This window comes from Sphaeramia orbicularis, chromosome 5, assembly GCF_902148855.1.
Source record: "Sphaeramia orbicularis chromosome 5, fSphaOr1.1, whole genome shotgun sequence".
Taxonomy (NCBI): domain Eukaryota; kingdom Metazoa; phylum Chordata; class Actinopteri; order Kurtiformes; family Apogonidae; genus Sphaeramia; species Sphaeramia orbicularis.
In genome coordinates this window covers 5,151,516-5,172,509 of record NC_043961.1, presented here as the reverse complement: position 1 = coordinate 5,172,509, position 20,994 = coordinate 5,151,516, and the positions used below count along the sequence as shown (strand labels likewise).

The window sequence follows — 20,994 nt, the reverse complement described above, 5'->3', positions numbered from 1 at the left end:
GTATATTCTTTTCATTTAAGATAAGAGACTTTACTGTCTTTGTATTCTATACAATGAAATTTAGGTATGCCTCCAAAAAACAAAACAAAAAAAGATAGTCTAAAAACAACATATAGATGCATTTAGAGCTGTGTCCAGTGAAAAGTTGTTTCTTAGTGGTTCTCATCCCATCTGGTCACTTTCTGTTGCTTTGGTCATAGGCCCAGTGGCGTTAGTTTTCCTTACTATGGAAGACAAGCAGAGTGACTCACTACTCCCTCTAGTGGTCACATAAATCCTCCAACCCGCTGCTGGAAATAACTACAGTTGAACATCTGAAAATTGTAATACACTGATGTTTTTGGCAGAACTTCTTGACTTACATTTGAAACTAATTTCTGCGCCATTCTTTAGCCTCTACATCATCTGTATGTCTAATTTTTAAAAAATGCCATTCATAGTAATATCTATCATGTAAAGCCTAACTTCCTGATGTAGCTATGGAGTAAGGGGAAAGGCAGTGAAGATGCAGGGCCGGAGTCTGTGGAGGTGGTTTTTAGAAGTGGGGGGGGGGTTATTGAGGATCAAGGACCAGGGCTGTTCCGTGTTTGGTTAAGACCAGATGGCAGGAGAATGGCGTCCGTAGCCCCCGCTCTGTGTTCCGGATAGCGAGGGCTGGTAGGAATGCTCGTCTTTTCTTTGCTCCCTCTCAGTGAGCGGAGACTCGGAGGACTGCAGTAACAGTGGATTAAGTCCCACATTCCCCTTTTAATCTCTCCATAGTCACCCTCAGGCCTCTGCTCCTCTACTTCACACTGCCAGTCTGTTGATGTTGGCATACAGTACACTCATCCTGAGCACAACCGTCACCCAGGTAAGTCTCAGCCAAAACCTCAACCACATCGGCAGCACTCAACATCCTGCATCCTAGGGCTAATGCTAATCTAAAACCAAGTATAACGAAACAAGACCCTCCAGGATTTAAGAACTGTATCTAAAATGGGCTAAATGTGAGTTTTTCTTCATCATCTTCGTTACAGGCATCGAGGATGAGTAAATGTAGATCACAGGTCTCAAACATGCAGCCCGGGGACCAAAACCGGCCCGCCAAAGGGTCCAATCTGGCCCGTGGGATGAATTTGTGAAATACAGAAATTACACTGACAATATTAACAATCAAGGATGTTAGAATCACCTTAGGTCAATTCAATTTCAAGTGGGTCAGACCAGTAAAATACTAGCAGAATAACCTATAAATAATGAAAACTACAAATTTTTCTCTTTGTTGTAGTGTAAAATAAAAGTACAATTACACAAAAATATTTACATTTACAAACTAGCCTTTTACAAAAAATGTGACCTGAAAATTCTTAAGAAAAATCAGTGCAATTTGAACAATATTACACCATAGTTTGTCATTTATACATGTGCATCACAACTTACAGATCACAGTGGATCTACAAATACACAAAACATTTACTAAGAGGCAGAATCTTGGTACAATTCCACATACTTCATATTTGTTTATGTTATGTTCAAGAACGGTTCATAGATATAAACATTTTCATTACAGAAATTTGACTTTTTATCACTCAGAAACATAGAAAAAAACTTTGGAGTTGACATTATTTATCAGTTCCTATCCTATTATTTCTATTATTTTACTGCTCCGGTCCACTTTAGATCATATTAGGCTGAATGTGGAACTGAACTAAAATGAGTTCGACACCCCTGACGTAGATCATTTGAGCGTTGGTAAATCCATCTGTCTATCTATTTTCTGAATTATTTACTCCTCATGAGGGTTGTGGGGGGGCTGGAACCAATCCTGGCTATTTATGGGTGAAAGCAGGATTACCCATCATGCCTAGTGCCTGTAATGAACATATTGCCAGTTCATCACAGGGTTGACATATACACATATATCACATTCAGACCTATGCAGGATTTAGATCAGTGTTTTTCAACCACTGGGTCAGGACGTCACGTGGGGTCGCCTGGAATTCAAATGGAGTCGCCTGAAATTTCTAGTAACTGATAAAAAAAAAAGAAAAAAAAAAAAAGTGAAAAAAAAAAATGTAACAAATTAAGAAGGAATTGAAACAGGTTGTAGAAATCCACTCGATTTTTGCCTAAATGAATATAAAGATAGTTTTGCAGCAGCTGGAGGGTTCAAATTCAAACTGTATGAACTATTAGGGTCCAAATATACAAATAAATGAACCACAGACTAATAAAAGTGGGTTTAGACAAATATTACCTGTTTAAGTAGGCCATCTTTTCTAAGTGTTTACACACTATTGCAGTAACAGTGTTTTTCAACCTTGGGGTCGGGACCCCACGTGGAGTCACCTGGAATTCAAATGGGGTCGCCTGAAATTTCTAGTAACTGATAAAAAAAAAAAAAAAAGAAAAGAAAAGAAACTAGTTATAAAACGTAACAAATTAAGAAGGAATTGAAATAGGTTGTAGAAATCCACTCGATTTTTTGGCCGGAATGAATATAAAGATAGTTTTGCAGCAGCTGGAGGGTTCAAATTCAAACTGTATGAACTATTAGGGTCCAAATGCACAAGTAAATGAACCACAGACTAATAAAAGTGGGTTTAGAGAAAAATGAGTGGTTAAATAGACCATCTTGTTTACACACTATTGCAGTAACACAGTGTTTTCCAATCTTGGGGTGGCGACCCCACATGGGGTCACTTGGAATTCAAATGGGGCCGCCTGAAATTTCTAGTAATTGATAAAAGAAAAAAAAAAACCTTACTAATAAAAAATATATGATGAGCTCAGAGAGACAACCCCAGTCCATAAAATACATGACAAACTGTGAGTCTGAAACTGCAGCACTGTGGTTCTGTTTATCTGTCAAATGTTCATTGTGGTCAGTTTCAGATGCTGCAGCTCTTTCATAATTCACAGTTTGAGTTCTTGTTTGTTCAGTATTAATTGTCCTCCTTGTAAATCCAAGCTGGACTGACTGGACATATCCTGACCAAGGAAAATTAAATTCTCCCTTTGTGCAGTAATCTACACCTGGATTTACTGCCTCCATCCAAAATAATATACATTATAGAGACTAAATGTCATCTAAAATTAACGTTTATTTGCAACATGGTATAGCAAACTATTACATGATCAAAAACAAATTAATTTTAGCAAAAAATAAAAAATGTCTCTGTTTTGAATGTCTGGGGTCACCAGAAATTTGTGATGTTAAAATGGGGTCACAGGACAAAAAAGGTTGGAAACCACTGGGTTTGGGTTATGTGGCGAAAATTGACACGTGATGAAATGCCGTTGAATAACATGTAAAAGGTCAAAAATGCGTACGTACAGCACACCAAACACCATAAGAACTGACGTGACATACAACACCATTTATTGAGGTCAGTCTGGTGTCTGTGTTTCTATGTAACTGCAACAAAAACATTTTTTGGGGGGAAAACATACTGTGGAATTTCAAACCCAGCTGTTGCCATCATGTGAGAACATTAAAACTAGTCCTTAGATCAGTTTTCAGACCCAGTTCACTCAAACCTGATGTTCCCAGGTGGCTGTGCTTAGGTTTGAACTGTGAGTCTTTATTGATACAGTTGAAGAACGAACCCAGAGGCCCCACTCCACACCAGAAAGACGTCTTCTTCTGGGGACCCGGTGAAAAGCAATCATTTTTCAGAGCCTTGGGTGAACCCTAGGCTTCAATAAAGCTCTTTCCGGCCCCAGAAAAATGCTCGCCCATAAGAGGAGCCCCCCCCACCACCACCAGTTCACCAGCACCACTAAAAGGTTTCCTGCTTTCCTCTCTGTTCCCCCTTTTTCCTTCCCCTCTTCCCCTCATGTCCTAGATTTTCTTTAAGGGTCAGATCAGTGCTTTCAGGAATTCATGGAACCGGATAGAGTGCGGGTATGCAGGTGCAAGAGATTTGGCTCCAACGACTGTATGGTACAAGAGGAGGAGGAGGAGGAGGAGGAGGAGGAGGAGGAGGGGAAGAAGGTGCCAAGAGGCGGAGGGCAGGAAGGGAATGACGGAAGAAGACAAAGGGGAGAGGGAGGTAAGAATGGATCATTTAGGTTTGGAAGGTGGATTAAAAGAAGGAGAAGGAGAGACAATGGGCAATTGTTGTTTTTTTTTTCTTTTTTTCCTTGAATAATACAACATTTTAACAAACAAGTAATAAAACCTCATAGTTTTTTTTTTTTTTTCTGAAGCTGTTTGTTACTTTTCACTTACCTCTGTAGAGGAAGAGGTTAAACTTCTGCAGCGGTCCTAACTTTCATTTTGAGCAAATAACACAATGAAAATGAAAACTATGGGGAAAAAAACCCAGTTGAATATTTCTATGGTCAAAGGGAAACCTTGCTATTCAAATGGTCTTTAATGTAAGATTCATTTTCTTTTTGTACATATTTCTCAGGTTTAATTATTAAATGTGAAAATGAGAAACAAATGTATAATTTTATGACTGTATTGATGTATCCCATTGAGTAGCATTTAATGAAACTTCAGGCTATTTTATTCGTATGAAATTACACAATATGAAAGTGTCAAATTTAATATGTACAGTTTCTGTGTTCTTTATATCAGCTGTTCACCGGCACTAGTGTTGAAAACACCGACACTACACTGTTGATTAAGCAAACACCAGCAGTGGAAATGCATAAACTGCATTTGAATATGAGTCAATGAAATACAGTATATCTTCAGCTTTTGGACCGTTGGTTGGTCAAAAACACAGCAGTTTTGCCTCTTTTTTCGCTTTCCTACGGTAAATTCGGCAAATAAAAGATTCACAGATAATGAAAATAATCAGTGTTTGCAGCTCTAGTAGCACAAAAGTAGATATTGGAGGATAATAGCAGCTGGGGTCAGTAACGGGCCACAGTATACGGTACAGTGTAAAAGCAGAGGTCATAGAGGACAAAAGAAAAACTGTTGAACAAAAGGTGGAGGAAGAGGAGGGAAAGGCTGCTCGGGCTAATTAGAGTCATAATAGGAGGCCAGAGCCTGCAGAGGCAACTGGAAGGGGTCGACGTGACAGAGGACTGGTAGATGGAGAAGAAGGAGGGGATGGAGGGGTGGGAGGGAGGGAGGTGAGTGGTGGGAACTATACCTGGGCCTTCCCCACGCTACAGGGAATGCTGGGTAATGGAGGGTGGCTCTCTGCAGACTTAAAATCAGTAGAGCGGGCTGGCAAAAGGTCCATGGATCTACGATCAGCATCTGTGTGAATAAATCCATATTCTCAGAACATCTGTAAACTTCTACCACATGGCTACTGGAGCGCTCATGCAGACCGGGGCGTATAATACGCACACGTCCCTCCATGTTGATTCTAGTTACAGTAGGTCTATGGCGGTTGGAACCCCTGGGAGGTCCTGTGTCGTTGGGAACTCTCGCCTCTTGTTAGCCACTACATGGTTGCGGTCTTTGATCAGCTCAGCTGACTCCTAAGCTCAGCTTAGTGCGGCAGGGGTCTGGAAAATGTGAGGTGAGGGGTGGAGAAGGATGGTGGAGAGGGAGTAACGGATGGCACCCAGTGAAGCATGGTGAGGGAAGAGAAGGAATGATGGGGAGGCAAGGAAAGGATAGGTGAAGAGTATAAGCAGGGTGGAGGGTGGATGGGTGGAGAGGACTGAAAAAGAAAGGGTTCTCCTTCCATTCTGACCATCCTCCAGCAGCATCAGGAGGAGCTGACCCAACAGCTGAACTGAAACCAGGCATGAAAGGAAGGTCGGCCCCAGTCCGTTTAGGAAACAGAGGGATGAAAAGAGTGAGCAGAACACACTGGCTCGAGATGTTCAAGCCTTTGGAAAATTCGTGGAAAGTGCTCCCATCGACCCGTCACATTAGTGTTAAGATTCAAGCGTCTTAGAGGATGTAATCACGGCAATTAGGACATCAGTCAAAAACAATGACCTCACTAAACATTCAGCTCTTTAAATGTGGATTCAGGTTTCTCTCCTCTAAATTCTTAGTGTTGTTTTGTTGTATGTCATGCCATTTCATGTTGCTGTCTACTTGGGGGAAAAAGATTCAACTCCATAATGAGCCGAGCCAACAGTCTCTTCAGGGGCACTTGAGCTCGACCAGAGGAGCCCTCCTTGTGCCACAGACATACATTATTCATTTCTGTGCTTAGTTAGCATTCATTCAAACAGCACCTTCTCATGGGTGAAAAACACTGACAGGAAAAGCTTGACATTCTATAATTATAGTAAACTGAACACTGCAGTCTGTGGGAATACTGTATGTGTATATATATATATATATATATATGCTGATATCAGTTAATGTTTATCTCTCAGGTATTAATGCAAAAGAATGTCCTTGGTGGGACATCAAAGTGAAACTGCCTTATTGAATAATCTTGCGTTACTTCAAATAGACTGATCCACAACCTGCCTGTTGTGTTACATAATAATTCTCCTCCAATACTGTTTACATGTCCACATGTGTCTCGCAGTAACCCTGACAACACAGACTAATCCGATAGGCTCCTGATGTCTTAATTGTGTGTGTGTGTGTGTGTGTGTGTGTGTGTGTGTGTGTGTGTGTGGGCATGAGACTGTGTTAACAACATTTACTGGTTTCCTGTTTGGGCAGAGTCATATCCAAAGAGATAAGAGCTGAAGGGGTGGATCCACAGTGGTGATGGAGGCAGAGCCTTGACCGACGAGGTGGTGGACTTTGTGTGAACTGTACTTGTTGATGAAGTTCATTTCAGTTGAACCACATCTCAGGCTTTATCCATAAAAACATTCTTTCAGTCAGACTTTAAGCTGTTTTGCACAGAGGCCAAAAAGTTCTCGACTGGATGTTTTTCTACCAATGAAGCCACTCAGCACCAAAGTTACTGACTTCTTCATGTGTTGTTCTGGACAATCGCAGGTTTGCTTGTAGTCTGTCTAATGCATTCTGCAATAATGGAGAATTTGGTGTTATTCAGAGGCAGCAAACATGTTACTCTGAAGGAGGGCGACATGACAACAGAAAAAATGGTCAGGATCTTCCAGGTATTGTTGTTTTGTCTAATACAGTGCATCCATGGTAGACAATCTAAGAGGAACTTCAGTAACACACGAACAAGTCAGTAACTTCCGGGTCATACCAAATCGGATATCAAAAATGTCAACATGAAACCCCACATTTGGTCAAATCCATGTATCATTCGGTCTTTTCATATTCAATTGAGAATCCACAATCCGAAATCGAAAAATGACTCGGTATTTCATTATTCATGTACAAATCAAAAATTAAAAAAACAGGTTGTTTTTCATTCTTTTAATTGTATGCACAAATTAAAAAGTGGAAATAAGTAAATGGACCAAATGTGGGGTTTCATGTTGACATTTTTGATCTAATTTGGTCTGACCTGGAAGTTACTGACTTCTTCGTGTGTTGCGTGAAGTGTCTTCTCCTTAGATTGTCTACCATGGACACACTGTATTAGACAAAATCTGTATTAGACAAAATCTTATTTATTTATCTTTGATTTTAATGATTTATTTTGTTCTTTTACTTATCCATGCTGCTATACTGATGAATGGTGAAACACTGAGCACTTTCTGTCCTTTCTTTTTGTTTTGTCTGTAAGCTCGATCAAGTACCTGTCTTACATGTTCAATGTATGTCTTGTTGTAATACCAAAGCAATCACTTAGACTGCAAAACAAATCTACCTACGGGTACAAATAAAGTAACCTTGAACCTTGAAAACAACAATACCTGGAAGATCCTGACCATTTTTTCAGTTTTCATGTCGTCCTCCTTCAGAGTAACGCGTTTGCATTAGACAGAATACTAGCAAACCCACGATTGTCCAGAACAACACACCAAGAAGTCAGCAACTTCCAGGTCAAACCAAATCAAATATCAAAAATGTCAACCTGAAACCTCACATTTGTTCCAGTTGTTTGTTTCCTCTGCCAGGAGGTATTGTGATCACTTTGCTTTGTGTGTTTGTTTGCGTGTTTGTTTGTTTTTTAGCAGCTTTGTGGGAAAACTATTCCAACCATCTTTACCAAATCTTCCCCACAGATAAGCCTAGGCCCTGGGACCAACCCCCTAAATTTTGGGCTAAGTAGGCCAAAGTTCAAGGTCACAGCAAGGTCACAAAATCTACAATTTTCTTATCTGTCATCATTGAGCAATTTTCCAAAATTCATAAAAAATTCAAAACGACTCCGATTAGCCTCCACTTTGAGCCACCCGTAGCTTAGAACAATATCTTGTATCTGGCACAAAATTGTCCACATCCACTGTGGAACGTGGACTCTGTGGACATTTACATTTAACACTGAAAATCCCATTTACCACACATTTTTTATTAGAACTCAACAAATATTGATTGGAATTGAATGTAATTTGACAAACACATGACTGGTACCAAGCTTCAACTTTTTCTGCTGTATGGAACAACCTGGAAACTGTTGAATTTAAAAAGAAACAGTCGATCCACACATGCACACCGTTCGGGGTACATGGCGGAGGTTTGCGTTCTCTGAACACTTGTTTCAGTTGTCATGTCGTCCTCTTTGAGAGTAACGCGTTTGCTGCCTCTGAATAATACCAAATTCTCCATTATCGCACAATGCATTAGGCCAGGGGTGTCAAACTGACTTTAGTTCGGGGGCCACATTCAGCCCGATTTGATCTCAAGTGGGCCGGACCAGTAAAATAATAACAGTAAAAAAAGTAAAATTCTATTATGATCAGGTTTACGTCTAGAAAGTTTCCTTAAAAAGCTGAATAACATGAACAACTTGAATTGTCTTAAGAAAAACAAGTGCAATTTTAACTATTCTGACTCGGTTTATCACTTTATCATTTACACATGTGCATTACAATCGCACAAAACATTTAGTAACAGACAAAATATTGGTAAAATTGCATTTGCTTTTCTAAAGACATTTCTGTTTGTTCATATTTGTTCAGGTTATTCACATTTTTTGTAAATGTATAGTTTGGTAACGTAAACATTTTCATGTAATTTTACTTTTTTTACACCAAAAACAAAGAGAAAATTTGGGGTTGTCATTATTTATAGGTTATTATGATAATATTTTACTGGTTCTGACCCACTTGAAATCTCATTGGACTGTATGTGGAACTTGAATTAAAATGATTTTGACACCGCTGATTGTTAATATCTTCAGTGTAATTTTTGCAGTTTTTCACAAATTCAACCCGCGGGCCTGATTGGACCCTCTGGCGGGCCGGATTTGGCCCCCGGACCGCATGTTTGACACCTGTGCATTAGGCAGAATACTAGCAAACCGATGACTGTGCAGCTCAACACACGAAGAAGTCAGTAACTTCCAGGTCAGACCAAATCAAATATCAAAAATGTCAACATGAAACCCCACATTTAGTCCATTTGATTATTTCCAGTTTTTAATTTGTGCGTACAATCGAAAGAATGAAAAACAACTTGTTTCTTGACTTTTGATTTGCACATGAATAATGAAATAAGTCATTTTCTCGTTTTCCGATGCAGATTCTCAATTGAATATGAAAAGAACGAATGATACACGGATTTATTAGTAAATCCATCTCATTGCTCTTAAACCTACTCGGAGTGAGTGTTTAAACCTAAAGCTTCTTCACCCATTACCTTGCACTGAAGCGGCCCCTCCAATAGTAACATGTTGTTATGATTCAAATGGTAAAAACCCCCGTAGAAGCTGCTTTATGTCCCTCCTCTCCACCCTTGACACTGGACTTGAGCACTTGTTTTTCCTCCCTTTCATCTCCAACCTCCACTTAGCTCAGCTGACCTCTGTGTTCAGACCATAGCCCCCCGCCCCGCCCCCCCATATGTTAAGACGCTCATTATAGACACTGCAAACCTTAACGGTCACTTAAAACACACATGCAGGATTTATTTACAACAATTGAAGTTTAAAGAATGGAGGTTTTTTGGGGGTTTTTTTTGATGGAGAAAAATGTAGAAAAGCCTTGGAAACACCTAGACCAGGGGTGTCAAACATGCGGCCCGGGGGCCAAATGTTGCCCACAAAAGGTTCCAATCCGGCCCGTGGGATGAATTAGCAAAGTGCAAAACTTCCACAGTCAATAATAACACTGGTCAACAACAAATTTACTGTTTAAGTTTTTTGAGCTGATTTAGGATAATTTTGGTGTGCTGAATCCAAAAATCACATTCATTTTGCTCAATCAGGTCAACTTTCTGAACTATGCTACATATTGGCTTTTTAACATTTTTGCTTACATTTATGGGCATTTTCACATCATATGATACAAAATTCTTTCATATTTCTTGCAATAAACAAGTTCTGAAGATTTTACGTTTGACCATTTATGATTAATGTTTTTTTTAATATTACAGGTGAATGAAATGGCTTCGACTAGAAGATCTTGCAAAAATAAGCCTGACGTATTCTGCTACATCTGTGGTGAATACACCATTGTACCTCACAGGAATCAAGTCACAAGTTTCATAAAGTGTGCTTACCAATCGTATTTTGGTATTAATTATTATATTTTGTGAGAAGATCAAATTTTTCAAAATCAAATTAGCAAAAAAACCTAACCTGATTGAGAAAAACAGATGTCATTTTTGGATTTAGCGGTGCAAAATGGTCCTAATTCAGTTGAAAAAACCTAGACAACTTGCAAAAAACATTTTTTTGTAACCCAGTGTAATAATAGTAATAATAATAATAATAATAATAATAATCATCATCATCATCATCATCATCATCGTCATCATCATCATAATAATGAATTTTATTTATAAGCACCTTTCAAGACACCCAAGGACACTGTACAACAAGATAAAACAGACAATCCTTAAAACACAAAGAATTAAAGACTGTAGAATTTGTGTTAGTTCAGGTTCCACATACAGACCAATATGATCTACAGTCAAATAATAACATCAGAATAGCCTACAGAATATAATGACTCCGTATTTTCTTCTCGGTTTGATATGAAAAAAATATTACACTATGCCTATAAATAATGACAACTTCAAATTTTTGTCTATGTTTTAGTGCAAAAAATAACATTAACTTGTGAAAATATTTACATTTACAAACTATCCTGTAACAATAAAATGTGAATAACCTGAACAAATTTGAACCTGAAATGTCAGAAGAAAATTAAGCACAGTTTTAACTATTTTCTTCCTGTTCCTCAGTGTTTAGTGTCTTTGTAGATCTGATCCATAATGCACATGTAGAAATGATAAAGTTGAGGCAGAATATTGTTAAAATTGCACTTATTTTTCTTAAGAATTTTCAGTTTTTCCAGATTATTCACATCTTTTTTGTTTAGATAGTTTATAAAAGTAAGTAATTTCATAATTTAATGGTGTTTTTTTTTGCACTAAAACACAGACAGAAATTTGGAGTTGTCATTATTTATAGGTTGTTATGCTATTGTTTTACTGCTCCGGACCACTGGAGATCAAATCGGGCTGAATGTGGAACCTGAAAGAAAATGAATTTGAGAGTCCTGACCTAGACTTTGAAATATCCAACCCGTTCACGTGTTCATACAACTATGTTACATGGGTGAAGTAGTAGATGGTGCTGCTGGATAAGTGAGGTCACATGCATTTTCACATGGTCTGGTGTTTTTTTTTTTGATGTTACATCCAAGTTCAAGTTCAAGGTTGAATTAGTAAAAAGCAGGAAGAGAGAGGACGGACTGAAAAAACCAAGCAGGCAAGTGTGAAAAAAAACAAAACAAACAAAAAAGAACTAGTAAAAAAACAGCACTTCATTTAAGTCCGACCAACTACCTCTTCCTGCGCCTCTTTTTCCACGTTTCTACTTCTTATTTTTCTGCGAGTTAATGTTTTTCGCACCCGACTCCAAGGGTAAAACAAGTCCGAGCCTATTGGTCAGAACATGCTTGTAGTAAAGACAGACTGCATGTGTGTCCAGGGTGGGGGGGTGAGACATGTCTCTTACAGATGTGAGAAAACGAGCCCGTCTCAGAGACCGAGTGTGTCTAACAGGCCGTCTAATTGGCCCGACGGTATTATTGAGTTAAACTTGTAATGCGAAGTGAATTGAAGGTAATTTAATGAGTGAAGTTAAAGGGAAGGCGATAGTACCATACAACTGTGGGAAAGCAGGTTTTCGCACACACAACCCTCCGGAGTGCGTCTGCGTTGACCGCTGCTGAGGATGCACAGTCGAGGTGAACTCTGGCTCTTCTCGGTCTTTCGCTCTCTTCATTTGTTGCCGTTGCCATGGCGATGAGAGAGGCTTGCCTTTGGCCGCCCATAATTTCCCTCGAGCCTGTCTGGATGTGACATGTCCTTTTCAGCCGGCCATTGTATAGATGTAGATTTATGCCTGTTTGTTGCACTTTTACCACCTCCTCTGCACCTCTGGTGGTGACAAAAAGCTTTTCGAGGATCAAAGCATCTGATACCTGAAGAATCAACGTGTCGGAGCTCGGCTGTCGATAAAGTGGAAGGAGCCAAATAAACATTGAAATGTAGCAGGTGTCCGGATGTACGTGTACACTTGACTGTTGTTATCGTTGGGTTCCACTGCCTTCGAGGCATTTCACTCCAAAGTCGCCGACATTATTCTGATGTTATCTTCACTTCTTTGTTTTCCTTTGTTGTTTACTCCTGGTTATTGTGATACTGGACTGTTTGGTTCAACTTCACTGATGTTCGTCTATTGTTGTTGTTACTGTTTATTGTTGTTGTTACTGTTTATTGTTGTTGTTGTTATTATTATTACTGTTTATTGCTGTTGTTACTGTTTATTGTTGTTGTTACTGTTTATTGTTGTTGTTATTATTATTACTATTTATTGCTGTTGTTACTGTTTATTGTTGTTGTTACTGTTTATTGTTGTTGTTGTTGTTGTTATTATTATGACTGTTTATTGATGTTACTGTTTTTTGCTGTTGTTACTGTTTATTGTTATTGCTGTTTTGTTGTTGTTGCTATTGATTATTATTACTGTTTATTGCTGTTGTTACTGTTTATTGTTGTTGTTGCTGTTTATTATTATGACTGTTTATTGCTGTTTTTACTGTTTACTGTTGTTGCTGTTTATTATTATTACTGTTTATTGATGTTACTGTTTATTGCTGTTGTTACTGTTTATTGTTATTGCTGTTTTGTTGTTGTTGCTATTGATTATTATTACTGTTTATTGCTGTTATTACTGTTTATTGTTATTACTGTTTATTGATGTTGTTACTTTTTATTGTTGTCGTTACGGTTCATTGCTGATATTTTTTTATTGCCTTTACTGTTTATTGCTGTTGTTACAGTTTATTTTTGTTGCTGTTCATTGTTGTTGCTGCTGTTTATTATTATTACTGTTTATTGTTGTCGTTACTGTTTATTGCTGTTGTTACTGTTTATTTTTGTTGCTGTTCATTGTTGTTATTGCTGTTTATTATTATTACTGTTTATTGCTGTTGTTACTTTTTATTCTTGTTGTTACTGTTTATTGTTGTCGTTACTGTTTACTCCTGTTGTAATTTTTTATTGCTGTTGTTACTGTTTGTTGTTGTTACTTTTTATTGCTGTTGTTTCTGTTTATTGTTGTTACTTTATATTGCTGTTGTTACTTTTTATTGTTGTTGTTTCTGTTTTTTATTATTATTACTGTTTATTGATGTTGTTACTTTTTATTGTTGTTGTTACCGTTTACTGTTGTCATTACTGTTTACTCCTGTTGTTATTTTTTAATTGTTGTTGTTACTGTTTATTGTTGTTACTTTTTATTGCTGTTGTTACTTTTTATTGCTGTTGTTACTGTTTATTGTTGTTGTCACTGTTTACTGTCGTTCTGTTTTTGCCTGTTGTTTGTTTCTGTTTCAGGGTCTGTATCTATGTTTGTTTGTTTGTATATAACCCCTGTCCTGTCCTCCCATCAGGTCATATCCATAAAGTAATAAAATAATTAAATCCAACCAATAAGGAAATTAATCTAAGGTTCAAAACCATCTTAGATCCAGGACCTCCTGTCCCCAGTACACTTCTATTGGAGGCAGGTGGACTAGGGTACAAAAAAAAAAAAAAAAAAAAAAAAAGGAAAATATTGTTACATTTTTTCTCTCTCTTTTTTTCATAATTAATTGTTCTGATTGTACTGGTTTGTTCCCATTCTATACCTCCATGTTTTGTTTTTTCTTCCCTTCTCTATTTGAAACTGTCCTTATTTCCCAAACCCACCCATCCTCCTTCCCTCCCAGTGGGCGTTCCTACAACACAGAGGCGTCCAATCACAGGCCAACCCTTTACCCCAACCCTCCGCGGTCAGCCTGTTAAGGACTTTTTGTGTTCACACAGTGTTTTTTTTTTTTTTTTCTTTTTTACTCTGTTTTTTTCTTCCACCCCTCATTGAACCACTTGAGCCTGGAGCAGATGGAAAGATTGTAGTGGGGAGGAAAAACTAAGCGAGCAGCAGCAGAGAGAGAGAGAGAGAGAGAGAGAAAGAGAGAGAGAGAGAGAGAAGGATTGGATGAAGCCATGCAGAGAGTGAAGCAGCCCAGCAACGATGCTTGATGAACTGAACCACTGACCACCAGAAAGCTTTAATTCTACCCAGAAGGGGAGTAAGACAGGACAGTTCTGAGGGGAGACATCAACTCATCTGTTCCATCTGCTGGGGGCAAAACACCAGCCCAGGACGTGGAGATAAAAAAAAAAAGAAGGAAAGACTTAGAAAGGAGAGAGGCACAGAGGTTGAAGGAGATGATTAGAGGGACCAGATAGTGAAGAAACTAGTCAAACAAGTCAGAGGATCGCTTCAGGTGTGTCCGCAAAGACTGTGTCTGGAAAGGAAAGCGGTGACACAAGAGGGTCAAGAGAAGAAGAAGAAGAAGAAGAAGAAGCTGCAGCAAGTGAAACAAAAGACTTAGAAAAGCAGTCCGAAGTAGAGAAAGACGGTGCCATTAGACGACGAGGATGGCCAACTCAGGTCTCCAGTTGTTGGGTTACTTCCTGGCTTTGGGCGGATGGATCGGCATCATCTCCACCACCGCCTTGCCGCAGTGGAAGCAGTCGTCGTACGCCGGCGACGCCATCATCACAGCCGTGGGTCTGTACGAGGGGCTGTGGATGAGCTGCGCCTCCCAGAGTACGGGGCAGGTGCAGTGCAAGATCTTTGACTCCATGCTCTCGCTGGACAGTGAGTACCATGTTTCAGTTCAACTTCCACAAACTTAACTCCACCGCAGCAACTTCTCCAGATGTTACGACCTCACCCAGTTGTCGAGAAACAGCGGCACCTCGTCACAATAAAATAATAATAATAATAATAATAATAATAATAATAATAATAATACATTTTATTTATAGGTGCCTTTCTTGGCACTCCAGGACATTGTACGGTAAAACAGGAGAATATAAAACAAGCAATAAAACAGTGAAAAATAAAAGTTGGACAGTGCAATTGTGGTCATAAAGAGAAAGAGGTCCTAAACAGATGGGTTTTGAGTTTGGATTTAAAGAGAGGGAGTGAAATGATATTTCTGAGATCTGGTGGCAAGGAGTTCCAGAGTTGGGGAGTACCAATATAGATGTTTGTGACTTGGCCATCAACATTCATACTTAGATTTTTATTTTAGGTTTATTTAACCAGGAAAAAAAAGATCCCATTGAGATTATGAACCTCTTTTCCAAGGGAGTCCTGGCCAAGAGGTAGCATGAAATACAACTCACAGTTACAACGTACAATAATTTACAGGACAAACTATGAGTCAAATTATGAAAAACAAGTGCAAGTCATTGAGTTAGTCCAGTGTTTTTCAACCTTGGGGTCGGGAACCTATGTGGGGTCGCCTGGAATTCAAATGGGGTCACCTGAAATTTCTAGTAATTGATTTAAAAAAAAAACAAAAAAAAAACAACTTACTAATAAAAAACATATGGTGAGTTGACAGAGACAATCCCAATCCATAAAAGACATGATAAACTGAGTGTGAAACTGCAGCACTGTGGTTCCGTTTATCTGTCAAATGTTCATTGTGGTCAGTTTCAGATGCTGCAGCTCTTTCATAATTCATAGTTTCAGTTCTTGTTTGTTCAGTATTAATTATCAGCCTTGTAAATCCAAGTTGGACTGACTGGACATATCCCGACTAAGGAAAATCCAATTCTCCCTTTGTGCAGTAATCTACACCTGGATTTACTGCCTCTATCCATAATAATATACATTATATGGACTAAATGTCTTCTAAAATTAACGTTTATTTCCAACATAGTATAGCAAACTATTACATGATCAAAAACAAATTAATTTTAGCAAAAAAAAAGTCTCCGTTTTGAATGTCTGGGGTCACTAGAAATTTGTGAGGTTAAAATGGGGTCACAAGCAAAAAAAGGTTGGAAACCACTGAGTTAGTCGCTAGCACTTTGAGTTTGGATTTAAAAGCATTCAAGGAGATCAATTCAGTCAGTTTACAGATTTTTGACATTATGAGCATTTAGACATGTTTATAATAAGACAGTTGATATTAAATACATAGTTATTAATCAGATATGTAAGTTATAAGTTATACTTCTTCCCAAACTTTTTCGAGCACTGAAAAATTTTGTTTGACCATGTCGTATGGTTCTTTGTTGTCTGATGATTCTATATGCTCGAAATTAAACTAAACTAACTAAATAAGATAAACACTTCATAAGTCGCTAAGAAACAGTTGTTGTACTTGCTACGTCAAGTTGTGGTTTCATTTATTTTAGGGCTTCAAGCGTCAAACAAGTCTTAGTGTATGAATCTTCACATACTGTATTTGAATAAACCGGATATTAAGCTATGCTGATGATGGTTACATCTCTGTGACTAATTATTAAAAATCAGAAGATGACAGATACAAAAGTTCAAGAAGCCAAAAGAAGTTCAATAACCAGTTTTAGAGTTGTGGTTAGAGCTCTGAGGGTTAGTAACAGAAGTACAAGTGGATTCACTGTTGGACAAGCAACAGGTCACTTCCTTATGTTTTCTGATGTGTAATAACATCTAATAACATCTATTTTCCTATGCTTAATTGACTGATCATGTAGATGTTCATAGAAATCCAGAGTAAAGTCAAAGGTTATTATATCAAAGCAGAAAAAACTGAAGAAATAGTGACTTTTTCAGTCAAATCTATCATTGACTGAACATAAACCCAGTGTGTCCATCCACTGTCATTGATCCAACTCCATGGGTTTTACTCGAGAATCAATGTTGTAGAAGATGACGGTGTTTCCACGGTAACTACGGAGCCTCTGAACGTCCAAATGGGTCATATCTGATGACCATGAAAAGATGAAGAACTGTATTTTACACCAATTATTTCCACATATTTCTTCAATTTTGTTCAGGTTGTGGCTTATTTTGTCATTACTTATTATTTTGTTGATTTATCATTTGTTTGTATTCCTTTTATTTATTACTTTGGCTGTTTTTGTTCATTTTGTTGCTTTTTTTTTTTTTTTTTTACTTTGTTTTACCCTTATTTTTCTTCACATTATTTGTCATTTTTTCTTAACTTTTGGTCATTTTATCCACTGTCATTGATCCAACTCCGTGGGTTTTACTGGCGAATCAATGTTGTAGAAGATGACGATGTTTCCACAGTAACTTCGGAGCCACTGAACGTCCAAATGGGTCATATCTCATGACCATGAAAAAGATGAAGAACTGTATTTTACACCAATTATTTTGACATATTTCTTCAATGTTGTTCAGCTTGTGGCTTATTTTGCCATTACTTATTATTTTGTTGATTTATCATTTGTTTGTATTCCTTTTATTTATTACTTTGGTTGTTTTTGTTCATTTTGTTGCTTATTGTATTATTATTTACTTTGTTTTACGTTGTTTACTTAAGTTTTTTGCTTATTTTTTCTTCATTTTTGTTCATTTTATCCACTGTCACTGATCCAACTCCATGGGTTTTACTGATGAATCAATGTTGTAGAAGATGACGGTGTTTCCACGGTAACTACAGAGCCACTGAACGTCCAAATGGGTCAAATCTGATGACCAATACTTTCCAATAAGTGGATCAACAGGTATTAAACAGTCTAGGTCAGTAGATGCTTTTGGTTTGCGGTGATTGTTTAGGTCTTTATGGGTTGGACACATGATTGGACACTGATTTACTCCGTTTCAGAACAGCGTGTTGACTTTGGAAGGCACCTGAGTGGACTGACCGACCGATCAGCGATGCTTCACTTCTGGGCCGAGGTCTTTTCTGAGGTTGTTGTTCAGCGATTGTCTTGTCGTCTGAACCCTCTACGCTCGCTGGGTGTGTTAATAGACAAACGAAACAATGTGCGCGTGTGGGGAAGACAGAGGCATTCTGGGAATATCTCTGCCGTTCAGCCTAACACTGCCCTTTTCTTCTCCTAACAGCCCCTATTCATCCGCAAGGACAATACGCTGTTCTTATTGCCGCGATGAACCGAAAGAGATGGGAGATCAGCTCAAACAAAAAAAACGCCACAGAAAATGTTTTGATATAATGACTCGCCAAGACAGTCAAATGTTTGCGAAGCGCCTCATTTGTTTCTCCAAGGCGAGCGTGCCACCACCACGAGTCATAGGATCAGTAGTAGTTTTATTTGGAGCACACAGAATCATCAGATAACACAGAATCATACAACATGGTCAAAAAATAAATAAATAAATAAATTCTGCACTCGAAAAGGAGTGGGAAGAAGTCTAACTTATAGACTCCACCCCCTTTTTACAAACTAATAATTAAATTATATCAAATCTGCTTCCTTTGCTTTGCTAACGCACATTTTCCTCTGTATATTTTTACAATGACACAAAACATCCGTACAAACCACTCACATACACTGTAAAAAAAAATCTGTAATTTAACAGAATTTTCACTGTTTATTTTACAGATTTTTCCTGTATTTTTAAGAAACAGGAAAATATCAATGAAATGACAAAAATAGACGGATTTTATATGTCAAATGTAAAATAAGATGAAAAAAAAGGTAACTGTGAATAACCGAAAAATTTCCGTTTTTTAAAAGAAATTTTTCCTTTTTTCACAGAAAAATACAGTTAAAATACATTTGCAAATGTATCATAATTGCACAAATATTTTCTATTTATGAGATTAAACTGTTAAAATTTAATACTGTTAAAAAAATTAAAAAATAAATAAAACGAGATAAAATTACTGACAATTAACCATAAAAGAAGTATTTGTTCTGTAAGTTTAACAAGACTTGTTTGTTAATTGACAAATATCTTGTGTAATTACGGGAGGTTTCACGACAAAAATGTTGAATAAATGTATTTTTGTGAATGTATAACATGTATAAGCACTGATAAACTGTCCAAATACAGTTTTTATCAGTGGATTGTACAACTTAGTCTCATTGAAAATTATTGATATATATATATATTTATAGGTAATTTGATTGTTTTAATACATGAAAATATTCTTTATTAAACGTTAAAAAGTCAAAAAATTTTTGCAAAATCTCATGTAAAGTTAGAGCAAAGAAAGGGTTTTTAATTATGGAAAATTACCGTATTTTTATGAGATGGTTATTTTCCGTTATTTAACAGTATTTTTTCGGCACCCCTGCTGCCGGAATAATACCATTTTTTTATGAGTTTTTTTTTTATAGTGTACACTTTTTTAGTCACCTCAAACACAATCAGATTTACATAATCAACCGTTTTTAATATAGACTATAAAATGTACATGTACTTTAAATATTTACTACAAATACAACGATCAATAAATGTGACACCTTCTTATCATGATAACCAATTAACTACAATAATATCTTATTTTATACGTACTTCTGTGTTATAAGTAGATATTCACTTATTCAGATAATGTTCTATATTTTGTTATTACGCTAGATTTATACATCCAGATTTATACACTGATTTGATCTATCTCTCCTTTATGTGAAGCACTTTATAACGTGTTGTTTTATAAAGTGCTATATGAATAAAGCTTTACTTACTTACTTACTTACTTATCCTTTTAAATGCACAAATTGAAGAAGACATTTTGAAGTTTTGCTCCAGATTATTCCACAGATGGACCCCTCTGACACAGATACACTGGCTTTTTATAAACAGGATCACAAAAAAAAACAAACGCGAAACCACAAAGAAAAACAGGCCGCGTTTAATTGTTTCGCAAAAAAAAAAAAAAAAAAAAATCCTTCAGGCCGAGCCCACCCCTCTTTTCATTAGAATCTCTAATAGGATGATTTAAGCGGACAGTAGAGGGATGGATTCATATAATCTGTGTGCCATTAATTATGAGTCACCAGGTCCAAGTTACAGATCGGAGATGACAAGCGGGGCTCGCATTCGGAGCTAATTTATGTCCGAACCCAGCATTCCTGACCCCCTCCCACTCCTCACACATTACATTTGGAGATGTTTTGAAGTTTTACAGACTGAATTGCACTTCATTAAAATGTTAGCAACTGTAATATTTACAGCTCGGGGGGGGGGTTAATGCGTCCCAGACTGAGGGAGCTTTGGGGGGTTGTTTTGCTTCTGTTATTGCTGCTGATACATACATTTGCACAGAATGAATGGACCACAGGGAATAATATGACAACATCTACATTGTTGTGTTTCTTGGGGAAACTTTTGAGAGCAAAGTGAGATGTTTTTATGTGTTTTGTTTTGTTTTTTTTGGAGGAAGAACAAAACCTAGACCACTTTATCAAAATAGGAGCAAATAAGGAAAACAATATATGCATTGACTGTGAAGAAGTGAGTAAATTAAATAACTTTTTGGGTTTTATTGGTATTTTTTATGCAGAATATTTATATTTTAACCCATTAAAAGCCCAAACATCCACCGGTGACCAAAGCCATCGACTGATCTAAACTGTTTAATACCTGTTGATCCACTGATCCTATCAATACATGTAAATAATTGGTGTAAAATACAGTTCTTCATCTTTTCATGGTCATCAGATATTTTGGACGTTCAGAGGCTCCCTAGTTACCGTGGAAACACCGTTATCGTCTACAACATTGATTCACCAGTAAAACCCACAGAGTTGGA

At 37.5% G+C, this 20,994-nt stretch overlaps 1 protein-coding gene across 6 annotated transcripts in view; it reads left to right on the top strand.

Annotated features, from left to right (window-relative positions):
* Positions 1-14,286: 14,286 nt before the first annotated feature.
* Positions 14,287-20,994, top strand: part of cldn19 (claudin 19) — a 44,110-nt gene continuing 37,402 nt past the window's right edge. For 2 of the 6 annotated variants that reach the window (XM_030134679.1, XM_030134674.1), the window contains exon 1: positions 14,287-15,122. In XM_030134679.1, coding sequence (XP_029990539.1) covers positions 14,900-15,122 — 223 coding nt within the window. In that variant the 5' untranslated portion in view covers positions 14,287-14,899. The remainder of the gene's footprint in view (positions 15,123-20,994) is intronic. The other 4 variants (XM_030134677.1, XM_030134676.1, XM_030134675.1 and 1 more) reach the window with 4 other exon arrangements.